The sequence below is a fragment of the Anguilla anguilla genome, chromosome 5 (genome assembly GCF_013347855.1).
Source record: "Anguilla anguilla isolate fAngAng1 chromosome 5, fAngAng1.pri, whole genome shotgun sequence".
Lineage (NCBI taxonomy): Eukaryota > Metazoa > Chordata > Actinopteri > Anguilliformes > Anguillidae > Anguilla > Anguilla anguilla.
Genome location: NC_049205.1, coordinates 6,181,929 through 6,198,482, shown reverse-complemented (window position 1 = coordinate 6,198,482; position 16,554 = coordinate 6,181,929). Strand labels below are relative to the sequence as shown.

At 45.4% G+C, this 16,554-nt stretch overlaps 2 protein-coding genes across 3 annotated transcripts; both read left to right on the top strand.

Moving 5' to 3' along the window:
* Nucleotides 1-1,301: 1,301 nt before the first annotated feature.
* Nucleotides 1,302-7,850, top strand: LOC118226782 (alcohol dehydrogenase class-3-like). The gene is made up of 9 exons (XM_035416674.1): nucleotides 1,302-1,600; nucleotides 1,924-2,025; nucleotides 2,242-2,395; nucleotides 2,580-2,667; nucleotides 3,256-3,475; nucleotides 3,808-4,068; nucleotides 5,922-6,054; nucleotides 6,405-6,543; nucleotides 7,286-7,850. Exons 1-9 carry the CDS (start codon nucleotides 1,583-1,585, stop codon nucleotides 7,311-7,313), a joined length of 1,143 nt encoding a protein of 380 aa, XP_035272565.1. The 5' UTR covers nucleotides 1,302-1,582; the 3' UTR covers nucleotides 7,314-7,850.
* A 1,825-nt stretch (nucleotides 7,851-9,675) lies between these two features.
* Nucleotides 9,676-16,106, top strand: LOC118226781 (alcohol dehydrogenase 1-like). Of its 2 annotated transcripts, none has more exons than XM_035416672.1 (10): nucleotides 9,676-9,826; nucleotides 11,202-11,303; nucleotides 11,541-11,682; nucleotides 12,168-12,255; nucleotides 12,515-12,526; nucleotides 13,192-13,411; nucleotides 13,947-14,207; nucleotides 14,832-14,964; nucleotides 15,683-15,821; nucleotides 15,990-16,106. In XM_035416672.1, exons 1-10 carry the CDS (start codon nucleotides 9,809-9,811, stop codon nucleotides 16,021-16,023), a joined length of 1,149 nt encoding a protein of 382 aa, XP_035272563.1. In that variant the 5' UTR covers nucleotides 9,676-9,808; the 3' UTR covers nucleotides 16,024-16,106. The 2 variants fall into 2 exon arrangements, with proteins under 2 accessions (XP_035272563.1, XP_035272564.1); XM_035416673.1 differs by lacking the exon at nucleotides 9,676-9,826 and adding an exon at nucleotides 10,850-11,003.
* Nucleotides 16,107-16,554: the final 448 nt, after the last annotated feature.

Genomic DNA, 16,554 nt, shown 5'->3' with positions numbered 1-16,554 from the left:
ATGTGTGCTGGGGGCTGCATGTTGAAGTCAAAACGTATGGAGATTCCTTCAGATTAACCCCTGCCTTAAGTCTTCTTCTTACCTGGGGCTAAAATATTGCTAAAATTATGTTTTTTTTTTCTTAAAGGAGTACCATGGTGATTTTCACACTTTCTCGGTTTTATGTGCTATTTGCACAAGAGGCATTGAAGAAACACAATGAGCAAAGTATTAAATATGTCCGTTCTGTATTTTTGGAGAAATTTGCGTTTTAAATTCATCGTCCTATTTTCAACCGGTTGAGAAAGTTGTCATTTTGCTACGTCACGAATACAGTAACTACTCCCATTTCCACGCCCCGTAAAGAAATCTGACAGGACACACCGTCCTGCTGTTCAGACAATGCAAATTTTTCACTAACGTTAGGTTCACTTAAATTAGAGTGCCTTTAGATTATTTCTGGTTATACTCATTTAGCTAGCTAGCTAACGTTAGCTAGCTAGGAGGTTTGCTTTCATAAGGCAATGTTATCGATAACGTTAGCTTGCTAGTTTGCTTTTATGAGGACGTTAAAGTTGTGCTTTTATCTTAACTTGGCTAGCTAGATATCAAAAACTATAATTGGATATAAGTCAACGTCCTTACCTTAGCTATCTACCGATACTTGATATACTAGCCCTACTAACCTAGCTAGCTTGTGAAAATTCAGTCTCCCAAAGAGAGCGCGTATCATGGGGGTAGCTATGGTAACGGGGCACGGTCTGTCAATCATAGCTAACTGACAGTTCTCATTACCACGCCCAGACGGTTCGGGTGAATTTTTATCGTGGGAAATTTAGGCTTAGAAAAATACGTTTTAAAGTGCATTGAAATGACTGAAGAATTAAAAAATTATGCACATTTGTTTTGTTGTTGCCTGAAGACAACTGGGAAGTGTCACGTTCAACCACCATGGTACTCCTTTAACTTTGCTTTTTAAAAAGCAGCTACAGTACAAATCCTGTTGGCCGTTAACAAATTTTACTTTGCAAGTAAGCATGAGTTCCTATTTTCGGGCGTCGGCTGGGCACAGTAGTCTCTTGAATCTGATTGCTGTCAAACCGTGTGACTTATTCCCCCAGTTTCATGCAGTCAGCCGAGGTCATGGAGTCTTGGTGGCATCTGATTGGCCGAGAGGATGCGGGAATGGCATTGGCCGAGGGGTTTCCCACTCCCATCCAAAGACCTGGCAGCTTTTCATCTGGCATCTGAACCGATTATCATCCTGAACCTGTCCTCATCACTCAACTGTAACTGTACCACCCACTCTCCAGACACAAGCTATTACTCGCTGGATCACAGTCAGGGAAGTGCAGTTGTCATAAAGGCTGCCGTGCTCCTTGAAGAGGTCATTCCCGGTGATTCGCTTAAAGACCTGCCATCAAGTTTGATCGTCCCACCCCAAGCGTTTTTAAACCGCTTCGAGTGACATCAATCATCGTTTTATATGCCGCGCACGTACGAGCGAGAGTTTCTGCCAATCATTAACCAGGAATTGACTGATTGCGCTTGATATTCATCTGGCGACAGGGCGAGCCACCTGGCACTTGCACAGAGAGAAGACATGGGGACTGAAGGCAAGGTAACGGATTGTCTGGAGAATGTTTGAAATCACTTATATTTACCATTTAAATGGGAATGAAAGAGAGAGGGAGAGAGGAGGGGATAGAGAGGGCAATGTTTTTTTTTGCTGTGGAAAGACTAGAGGAAACCTCTGTTTGACTAACTGTCAGAAAGAACAAGTTAGCAGCCAGAGGAAACCCGCCTGTCTTGAGTTTTACTTCAGTCCATAAATCATTCAGTCTGAATGCGGCCAGGAGATCATGCTTGGAAATCAGCCGACCTTCATGAAATAATAAATCAAAATAAAGGCGTGATTGCTCTGTCTGGACTGCACTGTTCCAGGTGATCAGGTGCAAGGCGGCGGTGGCTTGGGAGCCGCGGACGGCGCTGTCGATCGAAGAGGTGGAGGTGGCCCCGCCCAAAGCCCACGAGGTCCGCATCAAGGTACCGTTCACGCCCCGAGCATCGTCATGGTTACAGCTCTCATCCTGCGTCGGGCAGCAATCCGTTATCCTGGATCGGTGCTTGTGCTAGAGAGACGCTGCACATTAAAAAAGTCAGTTTTGATGTATGCATGTGTGTGTGTGTGTGTGTGTGTGGGATGGGGTGCTGTGTGCCTATTCAGACTGAATGGAGGGTTGTTGTGTGATTTTGGGACAGATCGTGGCCACCGGGGTTTGCCACACTGACTTGGCCGTCCTGAGGGAAACGTCGCTGCCGCAAGGCGGAATGCACTCCTTCCCCGTCGTCCTGGGGCACGAGGGAGCGGCCGTCGTGGAGAGCGTCGGCCCCGGAGTCTCCAAATTCTCCAAAGGTGAAGTTCTGCGACCCCCATCGCGCCCGACACGTTCGCGCTTACGCTCACAGTTCGCTTGCCCGCTAGGCACTGCTGGGCAGTCCAGCTGGGTGGGAAACATGCTCTGAGGTGTTTTCTGTAACTCCCGCTCTAATGTGTCCTCCCTCCGTCCCTTCCCTCCTTCCCTTCCCTTCTCCTGCAGGGGACACAGTCATCCCTCTGTTCGCGGCTCAGTGCGGAGAGTGCGAATACTGCCAGAGCCCGAAAACGAACATGTGCAAGACAAACTGGTACGGATCCCTCTCTCTTCATCCATCCATCCATCCATCCATTATCTATACCCACTTATCCTGGGCGGGGTCGGGGTGTGTTGACGCCTATCCCAGCGTGCACTGGGACGAGAGGCAGGAATACACCCTGGACAGGCTGCCAGCCTATCGCGGACTCTCGTTTCTCTCACTTTCTTTTTCAGCTCTTGCTCTTTTTTTCTGATGCTTTTGCCTGCCGGCCGCCTTTGAAATGTTGAGACATGGCCTCTCACGGGGGTGTTGCGTGCTGCTGTTTGGCCTGTGAGCGACGCGGCCCTCTTCCTAATGTGCATATTACGAGCGGGTACAGGAACGGGAGGCAGATGCTGCACATGCTTCTGGGGGAACTCCAGCCATTGGAGAACACAATTAGTCTTTCATGGTTTTGGATAATTTTGCTTGAAAAATCTCTATATGCTAAGATTGCCACCTACCAAACGGCAAAGCCAAACCCAGCACAAACGCATTCAGTCCCTCTATTCGGGTGGGGGTTCCTGTGACCCGCCTACGGATCAGCCAGTGCACACACACACACACACACACACACACTATCTTTTGTTCCACCTGCAGGGACCAGACCGTGAAGGGGGTACTGCCGGACGGGACGAGCCGGATCACCTGTCGAGGGAAAGAGATTCACCAGCTGTTCGCCCTGGGCACGTTCTCGGAGTACACGGTCGTCTCGGACATCGCGCTGGCCAAAATACGAAAGGACGCTCCCCTGGAGAAGGTCTGCCTGCTGGGGTGCGGGATCTCCACGGGTTACGGAGCCGCCATAAACTCCGCCAAGGTGCGCGCGCGCACGCGTCTTCACCCGGGAGTCAAAAACGCTCTCCACTTCCACATCCACAGTTACAGTGCTCATGTGTACGTGTGTCACCACGGGGGGGGGGGGGGGTGCCATTTAGTTTGGTTCAGCAGTGCTTTCTGGGGTTCATACATAAATAAAATGCAAATGCATTCGAACATAGATCATAAAAGATGATAGCAGTCACAGTAATAGCATTGAAAGAAGGGGTTTTTTTTTTGCAGAAGGAGTTACAGCGTTAATCGCATTTAACCTGCCTCTTTTTTTTTTAAATAAAAGTTTGTCCCCCCCCCACCCCCACCCCCCCCCTGCAGGTGGAGCCTGGCTCTACGTGCGCGGTGTTCGGTTTGGGGGCCGTGGGTTTGGCGGCGGTGATGGGCTGTAAAGCGGCGGGAGCTTCCAGGATCTTCGCTGTGGACCTCAACAAGGACAAGTTCCCCAAGGCCCAAGTGTTTGGGGCGACCGACTTCGTGAACCCCAAGGACCACGACAAGCCCATCAGCCAGGTGCTGGCGGAGATGACCGACGGAGGGGTGGACTTCGCCTTGGAGTGTGTCGGCAACGTGGACGTGATGGTGAGCTTGACGAGAGGACTCTTTCTGTGACTCACCTGTCTGACTCTCATCCCCTCCACAGTTAAAATGTGAAATGCGCTTTTGTCAAGTTGCTTCAGGTAAAAGCATCTGCTAAAAGACTAAATTGTAAAATGCACGTGTGGTGTGGGGATGGCTGGTTTAAGCGGCCACACCTGCCCTGGGTCAAGCTAATTGGACCTGGCCAATTGGATAATTGGTTGAGAATTAGATAATTGGCCAGGTCTAATTGGACCCAGGAACAGGAGTGGCTGCACCTGTGCGTAGTGAGGTAATCACTGCGCACAGGTTAAATCTGCCATCCCCACCCACACCAGGGAGCTCTCTGTCATGACAGGGTTTAACATCTGCTCATTTGGCTATACCATCTTGCCAAACCCTCGTGGAATAAATGTGGACTGTTTTAAACATCTCCGCCCTGTGTCTCTGTGCTGGAGGGCCCCAAGGAAAGCCACTTCGGTGGCCTGTGGCAGGCGTGTTTGCCACAGTGGCGCCCAACGTGGGGCTCCTCCGGCACAGGAAAGAGGCACAGGAGGGCCGACCAGGAAGCACACTGGAGGAGGGGCGGCTGAGGTGTTCCCGACAGGGCTTCGGGCGGATCCTCCGGGCCAAGAATGGGGAGCGGAAGATGACCAGGGAGGGGAAGGAGGCAATCCTCAGCTGGGATGCTGAGGAGCTGCACCTGGCCGAGGAGGCAGGTCAGCGACGGGCGGTGAACGAGAGGTGGTCGCGCCGTGAGCTGGACTTGGCCGGGAAGGCGGGTCAGCCACGGGCGGCGCACGAGCGGTGGCCGCGCCGTTTTGCTTCCTTTCTCGTCCGTTTGGTCGTTTTTAGTTCTTTGTTTTGGCCTGGTTGGTTTGCCGGGAGCCCATGAGGGGATAAGCCTGCAGCCGCCCGCCAGCAGAGCCGACTGGCGGCCACCACAGCCACGAGGGTTCCTGATCCCCAGCACCACAAGGCCAGTCCACCAGCCCACCAGCCCAGCCACCCCACCACAGCCCCTGGAACAGCCCAAGCCGGTGACGGCCCCACCAGCCAGCAGAGCAGCCCAGGACTTCCCATGCTCCAGGAGGGAGGAGGAAGAAGGGGCTGCCTTGTCGTCCGAAGGAGGGTCACCGCATGTACTGGACTGTTCCGGGGCCACCCACCCTGACTTTTTTTTTTTTTAGCGTGTTTGGAGTGTTTTTGTTTTTGTTTGTTGTCTTTGGCTTTGTTGGGAGTGTGGGGGTGGGGGTGGGGGTGGGGGTGGGGGGGTAGGCTTCGGCCAGTGAGTCTCCCTGGCCTCAGTTTGGCGTTGGGGGTATGTGGTGTGGGGATGGCTGGTTTAAGCGGCCACACCTGCCCTGGGTCAAGCTAATTGGACCTGGCCAATTGGATAATTGGTTGAGAATTAGATAATTGGCCAGGTCTAATTGGACCCAGGAACAGGAGTGGCTGCACCTGTGCGTAGTGAGGTAATCACTGCGCACAGGTTAAATCTGCCATCCCCACCCACACCAGGGAGCTCTCTGTCATGACAGGGTTTAACATCTGCTCATTTGGCTATACCATCTTGCCAAACCCTCGTGGAATAAATGTGGACTGTTTTAAACATCTCCGCCCTGTGTCTCTGTGCTGGAGGGCCCCAAGGAAAGCCACTTCGGTGGCCTGTGGCAGGCGTGTTTGCCACAGCACGTCATGTCAATGACTCCCCATTTGGTTTCGAGAGGGACACAACCCTGAGCCTGCTGTTCGATTTTAATAAATTTAAAAAATCTGGCGGCTCAGACTACTTCTGTGTTATGGGGAAGACGTGTCATGGTGGGTCAGGTGAACCTGTGCTCTTCTCCTTTCAGAGAGCTGCTCTGGACTCCTGTCGTAGCGCCTGGGGGACCTGTGTGATCTTGGGGTACGTTCAGGAGAAGGATATGTCCGTGCCCCCCATGAGCCTCCTGCTGGGCCGTACCCTGAAGGGAACCTTTTTTGGTGGTAAGCGTATCGAATCGGTGTGTGTGAAGTGTGAAACATTCTGCTTGTTTGTTTGCACAGACATTAAGATATTGGATATCACAGTAAAATTGGATACTTTTGTTGTTACCTGATTTTTAAATAAGGAATGGAGGAATAAGGAATTTTTTCTCCCATGTTTATTCCTTGGTTAATTTGGTCAGCGCTGTGTGTGTGATGCACTGTGGGCTTCAGGCTGAAAGCGTTGTTTTTCTCAGCATGTTTTGCTCAGCGCTGTGTGTGTGATGCACGGTGCACTTAAGGCTGAAAGCGTTGTTTTTCTCAGCATGTTTTGCTCAGCGCTGTTTGTGTCATGTGTTCCTGTGCTTCAGGGTGGAAGAGTGTGGACAGCGTGCCCAAGCTGGTCGATGACTACATGAACAAGAAGCTGAAGGTGGATGAGTTTGTGACCCACAACCTTTCCCTGGAAAAGGTCAATGAGGCTTTCGACCTCATGACAAGTGGGAAAAGGTAAACTCTATATATATTATTTCATTAACAACCAGAACAACCAACATGGGTAAAGAATAAAACAAAGAAAGTAAAAACAAAAGTAGAAAGAAAATAAGTCACAGAGAAGATATCTGACCAATCTATACCACAGATGCCTATTACGCTGACATGGTGAAATTTACAGGTCCTCAGGATTGCTACTGATTCATGAATATTTGATGTACGTGCGTGTGTGTGTGTGTTCCCGGAGATCTGCCATCCTGTAGATTTTCCTTTCATTTCCTGGTAGATACCCAGTATCGATTCACACACAAAAGAAATATTTACAAGAATCCCATGGCCAAAACAAACAAGCTAAAGTACCTTCATGTTTGTCGTGTTTATTTCACATTTAATTTTCAACTAGAGTGCAATGTGAGGGCCTGCCTGTACTACTGATGAACGCATTCATTGACTGACACCTGACTGATAGACGCAATGATGGGTACTGTAAGTCACTGACTGACTGACTGACTGACTGACAGATAAAATGACTGGCACTGCATGTCACTGACTGACTGACTGACTGACTGAAGCACTGATTTACTCACCTTGTCAAATATAATCCACCCTTTTTATCCCCAACTTTACTGCGCGTACAAACTTCAGGAATGAAGGCCACATCAGCGCTGTAAAGAAAAATCACCGATTTCACTCCAAATCAAGGCTAACTCTCTCTCTCTCTCTCTCTCTCTCTCTCTCTCTCTCTCTCTCTCTCAAGCATTCGAACGGTCCTGAAAATGGCCTGATTGGAGAGGCAGGCTGAAGGCGGGACACGGTGACACAACTTCTCCGACACCTCCCCAATGACCCTGACATGTATGAAGCACCAACGAGATGCATGAAGTCAACTGGCAGTTCAGCCTTATGGATGATTATGGCAAATTTTACATGGATGATTATGACCTGGTTAAAATGGATGATTATGACCAGTAATTATATGCATAATCTGTTTAATATGTATAATCATGGGCAGTTTAATAGCATGATTTTTTTCAAGTATTAAACATACTGTACGCCAATTTCTGTGAATCACTGAAATATCTTTTCAGATTAATCTTCAAAAAGGATTTTTAAAATACATCCTATAAATTGTGTCCTCACAACAAAATTGAACAAATTTGAATTTCTTGACATTCAGCCTATTTTACATTCAGTATACGACTATGCAATTATGTGTTAAATTCTGTGGCAATATATTTCATGGGAATAATGGTTTATCCATTGGTGTGTTTCTGTGTTCGCATGTCTCTGAGGACAATAAAGCAGGTAAATTCAAACCTTGTGACTTGTTTGTCCCAAGATTATTTTGTTTTGGGCTTCGTCCCCTACAGGCATTCAATAGCAGTGAGCAGCATATGCACACAGATCAGTCTCTCTTTTTTTTTTTTCCTCAAGGTGTGCAATTCAGGTCAAATGCACTTCAACAGTGTAAACATCTCTGTTTAAACAGTTGAGCAAAGGAAAATATTAACAGAAGACTAGAGACTTTGGACGCCCTACTTGTGCATGATTTGTTAAGCGATAATTCCCTGCTGCCACCCAACAATTATAAACAAAGTATGAAGAAGGAGAGAAAAAAAGGTTTACATGAAAATGGCCTCCAGTGTTTATGCAGCAGTGAGAAGATGTGTATTAAAGCAATTAAGTGTATTCTGGCTGTTCACTGCTTACTGTAGGCCATGCGACTTTGGCTTCTTGCTTCATTGACAATTGTTTGCTGAATAATCTCCACACAGTTTTTTTTTTTAAACTGTATATTTAGGGGGTCTGCTAAGGCGTTTGCTGGTAAAACATTAACCTTCAATGCAGTAACCCAGCTAGCAGTCTGGCTCTTATCCAAATGCAGTGCTCACTTGCCAAGCAGCTTGCATTCATCTTCCATCCATTTATAGCGCTGGATATTTACTGAAGCAGCTCAGCCTATGTACTTTGCTTAAGGACCCTAACCCTAACCCTAACACTGGTGCCCCACCCGATGATCAGTCTTACAACCTCAGACTCTGGGCAAGCTCAGTTCCCTAAACATTACGCTGCTCTTTAAATCAAATTTCCGTGAGTGTAGGAATGACACGGGCCGTCGCAGATTCTGAAGAAAAAGCCGGACGCTTACCCTTTGAACTCTTGCAAATCAACTTTCTGTCTCCCGGCTTTTGAAGCTGAGGTGTTCCAGTTTAAGGCATCTTATGAGCATTCTTGAAGAGGTATGCCCAATGAAAAAAAAAAAACATCCATTGCTGCGGTATCGTGCTTAGTCATATAGCCCTTCAAGAATAATTATAAGATGGATCAAACGGGAGGATTTTATCTTCGATGGCAGGGAGACAGGTCTTTGACTGTTAGAGTGTGGCGCTGAGCAGCTGGCTCGTCTACAGATTCTGCAACGTACCCCTGGCAGGCTTACGTTCAGGTGTTTCAGCATTCAAACGCGAACGGTGCTGACCGAGTCGCTGCTGTGATAGGAGAGCGCCCCCTGCTGTGCCTCTCCAGACCCTGCAAGCTGCACGTTTAATTTTGGAGAACGTGAACTAAAATCACTAGGGAAACACCGTCCTTTCAGCCACTGAATCTGCTCCTTGTCTCACAGTTGTTATTATTATTATTATTATTGTTGTTGTTTTACTCGCTTGAATTGCCACCTACTGTTCAAGAGAGTACAACACAGTACTTTTAAAGCAGTGGATCCCGACCATGTTCCTGGAGATGGCTCCTGTAGGTTTTTATTCGAACACTAATTTGGCGCACCTGATTCTACTGATGAGCAGCTCGATGACCTCTCCAGCTGCTGAATGAGGTGCGCTTTATCAGAGTTGGACTGAAAACCTGCAGGATGGTAGGTCTCCAGGGACAGGGTTGGGAACCACCGCTTTAAAGAATATTCTTTCCTCTGTTCCTGCTCTGTTGCTCTGGGACCGCTTGGTACATTTTCCCAACAACATAAAAACACTCTCCCAATATGATGTTTGCAAGCGGTAGTCACTTTCGGTAAAATTTTGGTATGCAGTATACAACAAATAAGTTTGTTTGCAAATCCTTTAAAGAAATGATTGGCTTTTAAAAAACAACCTAATATACTATACCGTATATATTTCAGCCAAATATACACATTAAACAAACCAATCGATCGTTGTGGAAAGGGTTATGACAGACGTTCAGTATTTGCACAGAAGAGGGAGCATTAGCCAGGCTGTGACTCTGTGAGTCTCACATAGAGCTCGCTCATTCAGATACTCATATTCTTACAATGGCCACTGTAGGAAAGGTATGTACACTATTCCTTTTACTAGACCATTCTTATAGACAATGCTGTAACTAACTTAGCATGTGCTTTGTTTGAGGCCTGAAATTCATTTGTTATTAATTGTTCCTTAACATTAGGCCATGGTCATCTCTTTTTATTACGTGTATTAAAACACGAAAAACCATTTTTTTGGAGTTGGGTACATATACTTTGTTTTGCTAAAATATGACCAGGGTAAAAGTATATTTAAGACTGTCTCCATCATTTTTTTTCTTTTTGCCATAAAGCTGCTTTATAACTAAGTGATATATTTTAATATAAGGAAAACACTGTTAGAAAGCTTAAAGCTTTATTTAACAATGTCAAGTTAGCACAGGCTCAAAGCTTTGCTTAATATTATGAAGCAGAACAGGCTTAAAGTTTTATTTAAAATGATCATGTTACCACAATGTTAAAGCTTTATTTAATATTATTAAGTTTCCACAGACTTAAAACTTTATTTAATGTTATTAAATTACAATGTGTGCTACAGTGGCTAGTCTCAATAAAGTAATTTTGGTGGCTGACAACCCAGATGAATCTAAATCTCTACATTTACATTTTAGCATTTAACAGATGCCGCAGGTTGCAATTTTCCCACACTATGCATTTATACATCTGGCTGTTTACTGAAATAATTCAGGTTAAATGCCTCAATCAGGGGTACAATTGCAGCACCTCAGAGGAATTATCCTGCTTTTATTCTAGTACATCTACACTGAGTGCCCACAAAATCACTAATGTAATGCAAATAATAGCATTCTCTATTTTGGCTGTTTGAATCATTGACCTCAAGAGTACGACCCCCCTAAAAAAACGAAAAGTAAACACACGTGTTCAACATTGACCCACTTGCATAAAGGTACATGCTTTTGCAACAGTGGACTTGGGAAAATGGCACAAGATACAGCCATGCCCTTCATTACAAGGACAAACCAAAGTAGAGCGTGCCTGCAAGCATAAATGAGGAGGTCCAGGGCCTCATGGCCAGTGATGCCAGTGAGATCATTTATACAACCCCAGTGTTGCAAATCTGTCCCAAAGTCATTGTGTTGATTTTGGCTGTTGTGCTTTTGGGGTCTTCAAATCTGTGTTGGTTTCAAGTATCTGGATCATATGGGGCTGGAACAATAATGATTTCCATGTCATGATTTCAAAGGTTTGTCTTACGTTCCATTTTACGAAACGTTGTAAAATGTCTCAGGTAAATCAAAGCAAGGTTTATTGCTCATGCACACAGGAGCTACAAACCTTTATCATAACTGCTTGACTGAGCAGTACCTCGAGGAATTTACAGTTCAAAGAGCAGCGGCCGCTCCATGTCCAGGTAAGCCAATCACCTGCCTCTGCTTCCCAGGCGATTAGGTGCAGGGCGGCGGTGGCCTGGGGGCCCAACAGACCCTTGGTCATGGAGGAGATCGAGGTCGCGCCACCCGAGGCTCACGAGATCCGCATCAAGGTGAGACAAAGTCCAAAAAGCCACGCCATTTGAGGTGAGGAATTCAAGGTATCATAAAGGTTACAGGTTCAAATCCCAACTTGGGCACTGCATTGTCATTGCAACTGCAAGCAGAGGTGCTTCACCCGCACAATAAGCCATGCTATGTGTCGTGAGGAATTCAAGGTCACTGAGAGGTTACAGGTTCAAATCCCAGCGTGGGGATTATTAAAGTATATATATAAATATAATTTGCAGATTGTTGCAACTGCGGTTTGCCACACAGACCTGTACTTCCTCCGCGAGCGTGGCAGGGGGGAGGGGTTTCCTGCCGTGCTGGGCCACGAGGGGGCGGGGACTGTGGAGAGTGTGGGGCCAGGAGTGACCAGGTTTAAACCAGGTGAGCAGGTGCACTGACGCGTCCTGAGCCAGATAGCCCTCTGACACTGCTTACAACACATTACAGGCCTTACTGTGCATTACGTGACATTACATTACAGGCATTGCATTGCATTACATGACATTACATTACAGGCATTACATTACAATTTACATTGCACTACAGGCATTTAGCAGATGCTCTTACATTACTTTACAGGCATTACATTACAACTTACATTACATTACAGGCATTTAGCATACGCTCTTACATTACAGTACAGGCATTTAGCAGACACTCTTACATTACATTACAGGTATTTAGCATACGCTCTTACATTACATTACAGGTATTTAGCAGACACTCTTACATTACATTACAGGCATTGCATTGCTTCAGTAAAGATCTAGCTGCATAAGTGGATTGCATGGAAAAGACTGTAAGCTGTGCAGTTTGCCTGAAGTGAAGTCTGCTGCTAGGTCAAAGTTTCTTTTCCTCCTTTTCAGGAGACACGGTCGTTCCTCTTTTTGTGTCTCAGTGCCGGGAGTGCCGATTCTGCCGGAATCCCAACACCAATCAGTGTGACCAGAGCTGGTAAATAATGTGCAAATACCAAAACAAGGCTGCACACAAATATTGTTACCAAACAAGGATTCACACACAAATACTGTTACCAAACAAGGATTCACACGCAAATACTGTTACCAAACAAGGATTCACACACAAATACTATTACCAAACAAGGACAGTGCAAATTACATCATTCTGCTCCTACAAAATTACAAAAAATAAATAAAATAGAAAATGCATTCCAGTGTCTCTAAGCAAGGATCTTTTCATGTTCTTTTTTCAGGTCGAGCCAGAGGTAACATCGCCTTTCCAGACTGTTCCATACAAGGAGCTGTCGCTCCACACGGCTTCTTGATAACGCATTAATACGAGTCACTGAGAAATGGATGCCGTCCAATTCTGCACATTCAATGGACCTGTCTGTAAACTCTTTTAAAGAAACTGCATGGCTGGTCAGTGGACCATAGGGTGGTAAACTGGGCCTGACAGTTAAATCCTTAAATGAAAGGAATAATAGTCCTTATCAGATCACATTCCTCGCGAATTTCAGACATGTTTACTTGAGTTGTGTGTGTTAATTCTGATTAGAAGGTGGGTAAAACATAAAACTTCTGATCTAAAACAGGAATCTGGAGTTTTTTAAAAATCAATTCAATCAGTCAATTCCCCCAGCATCTTCTTTTTTAAATTATAATTTTTATTATTTATTATATGTTAATTAAGATTTCTTTTTTCTATTAGACTGGAAAGAGAAGTATAAAGTATAAGTGTAATAAGCTTCGATAAAATGTATCCTATAATGTGTACTAACTGCCACTGGTTTGATAGACCCACACAGTTAATTTCACAAATCAGTTCTACCTCCTGGCTGACAAATGGCACTAATTACCTAACCCAGGTGATTTGACCGAAATACTTTTTTACTTCCTGAACCGGGACGTTTCCACCCCTGCTGTTCAGGCCAGGTAAAAGGCTGGAGGTGAGCTCGGACACCACGTCCAGACTGAAGTGCAGAGGCCAGACCCTGCTTCAGTACATGGGCACCAGCACCTTCTCCGAGTACACCGTCGTCAAGGAAATTGCAGTTGCCAAGATCCCGGACTCGGCCCCGCTGGACAAAGCCTGTCTGCTGGGCTGTGGCGTTGCCACGGGCTACGGAGCGGCTCTCAACACAGCGAAGGTGGCCAACCGCGACGGGAGAAACCAAAACTGGGTGGAGCAACACGTGCTGACGGTTGCTCAGTAAACTTACTCCAAATTGTGGTAATATGCCACGTTAAGAAAAGAATGTGGATTGGTTCAAAATTCTTGTAGCTCCACCCATTTTGGTAGTTCTGTTGACCAACCGGTGTCTGAACGGAAAGAGACCTGAAGTATTACAGCTAAATGTTTTCCTTAGAGTTTTATTTAACATAGGCAAAGTGAACAGCCACCAACTTGCATCAAATAAAAACTGACTTAATAACTTTCTATAGGACATACTATAGGGACTGTTAGGATATACTATAGTTATTAGTAATTAAGACTTTAACATCTATGAATGAGAACTAGACTAAATGTTGCTGAAGTGAACATTTTTAAATATAAGCATTAGAGACAGAGACTTGGGCTTGGATTAAATCAACATTCAATTAGAAACTCGGTTTGGTGACTTAGCGTCTTCTTAATCTTGATTTCTTAATCCCCCTGCCCCCCTGACCCCCCGCCCCCCGCAGGTGGAGCCTGGCTCTACGTGCGCGGTGTTCGGTTTGGGGGCCGTAGGTTTGGCGGCGGTGATGGGCTGTAAAGCGGCGGGAGCTTCCAGGATCTTCGCTGTGGACCTAAACAAGGACAAGTTCCCCAAGGCCCGAGCGCTCGGGGCAACCGACTTCGTGAACCCCAAGGACCACGACAAGCCCATCAGCCAGGTGCTGGCGGAGATGACCGACGGAGGGGTGGACTTCGCCCTGGAGTGTGTCGGCAACGTGGACGTGATGGTGGGCGCGGGACGTCTTCATCAGACATTCCATCCACGGTCGTGTTTTACCCCATCCACAGTCGTGTTTTACCCCATCCATGGTCATGTTTTACCCCATCCACAGTCGTGTTTTACCCCATCCACGGCCACGTGACTGCTGTGAAATTAGCACCCTTTTTCAGAGGAGAGTGTGGCATTGGATTCCCAGTGAGCAGAAGCTGGAGTCTAGATATCTAGAGGGGTTGAAAGCTAGGTTGAGAGAGACATGAACAGACTAGAGTAGGTTAATTTAGCTCAGGTTTTACCAGGATATATCCAGGCTATGTCCTAGTGGGCTTTCACTTTTCAACCAAATGTAGCTGGGTTTCAAGTTGAATGCCTATATGGCATTTCACTGACTTCTGAAAGTCTACTTACTGAAAGCTGCATGAAGCTGTGCTTCATTTTATCTTATGGACATAACTGATACAGTATATTCAGTGGACAATAAAGATTTGCCATCCCATAGACGTAGAACATGCGCATACAGCAAATGTGCCACTGTCCTAAAAATCCTTCCTCATGTTAAGAGATACACAGAAAATATAATTATGCATTTATGTAATATGAATCTGTAGTAAATGCTCATCACATTCTTTTCCAGAGAAGTGCTCTGGAGTCCTGTGTGAAAGGTTGGGGTGTCAGTGTGCTGACGGGGTACAATGACAGTCAGGACGTGTCCACTCGATGTGTACAATTTCTTGCCGGACGGACTTTGAAGGGGTCACTGTTTGGTGGTAGGTTCCAAAGCCAGTACTGGCTAGATTTACATGTATTTTTCATATAGTCAGTCACCATCTTTTAACTGATATATATATATATATATATATATATATATATATATATATATATATACACATATATAATTATTGATATTTGGTTGGAAAAGTAAATCTGATGTGCTGTCCATTGAAAAATGGGCTGAACTAATGCTGTTTCTGGTACACTCAGAGTGTGAGCGTTGACAAGCTGAGAGCATAGTCAGCTTTATGCGGTTGGAGTTAGCATTCTGTCTCTAACACACTAAGAGTGTGGACAGTGTTCTGTGGTTGGAGTTAGCATTCTGTCTCTAACACACAAAGAGGGTGGACAGTATTCTGTGGTTGGAGTTAGCATTCTGTCTCTAACACACTAATAATGTGGACAGTGTTCTGTGGTTGGAGTTAGCATTCTGTCTCTAACACACAAAGAGGGTGGACAGTATTCTGTGGTTGGAGTTAGCATTCTGTCTCTAACACACTAAGAATGTGGACAGTGTTCTGTGGTTGGAGTTAGCATTCTGTCTCTAACACACTAATAATGTGGACAGTGTTCTGTGGTTGGAGTTAGCATTCTGTCTCTAACACACAAAGAGTGTGGACAGTGTTCTGTGGTTGGAGTTAGCATTCTGTCTCTAACACACTAATAATGTGGACAGTGTTCTGTGACTGGATTTTACGATTCTGCTTCTGACAGGCTACAAGAGTGTGGATAGCGTGCCCAAGCTAGTCAGTGATGTCATGAGCGGGAAGCTGCAACTGGATGAGTTTGTGACCAAAACCCTTCCCCTGGACCAAATTAACGAAGCTTTTGACCTCATGGCCAACAGTGAAGGGTAAGCAGCATTCTTCTATGTGCGTTTTTTCTGATTCTTGTAAAGTAAAGTGATAAATGCTGGAACAAAGACATAATCATGGAACAGGGACATGATCATTAATATAATCATGCAGCCTATTCTTCAGAAATGCTTAAATCTGGTAACGTCTGTCATTTTGTTTTTCAGAATTAGGACAGTGCTGACCGTTTCAATGCTGTGAGCCAAAACAGGAAGCGTATTTGGTTTGATGAGAAGATGCTCAAAATCTAACAGAATATATGACAATAACACAGATTGGCTATCTGGTTAATTCATTTTAATCATTTGAATGAAAAAAAAACCTTTATTGTCTCGAAGGGAATTTGCTTTACTCAATGAGGAGCCAGAAAAAGACATTCAGTTGACTAGAAAATTGAGTTTCAAAGTCGCAGCGCTGAATGTTGTGACATGGAGTGCTTCATTCACTTATTAAAACAGGTCTGAATTCTGTGCAAATTTATTCTTAATTCTCCCAAGTTTGTTCAGTTTTCTCTTCACCAAAACAATTTGACAAGTTCATAATTCACCAAAAATTTCACTGCTAAGCTGCATTTATCTCTGAGTAAATCCGAAGGACAAATATTTAGAGAAATAAAAGCCATCATCTTTGAGGAGGCAAATGCAAACTTTTCGTAAATCTCAATGTGAATAATGCTGTCACCTAGTGGTAAACCTGGTAAACAGTTGACCACAGATAAACTTGACACTTCAC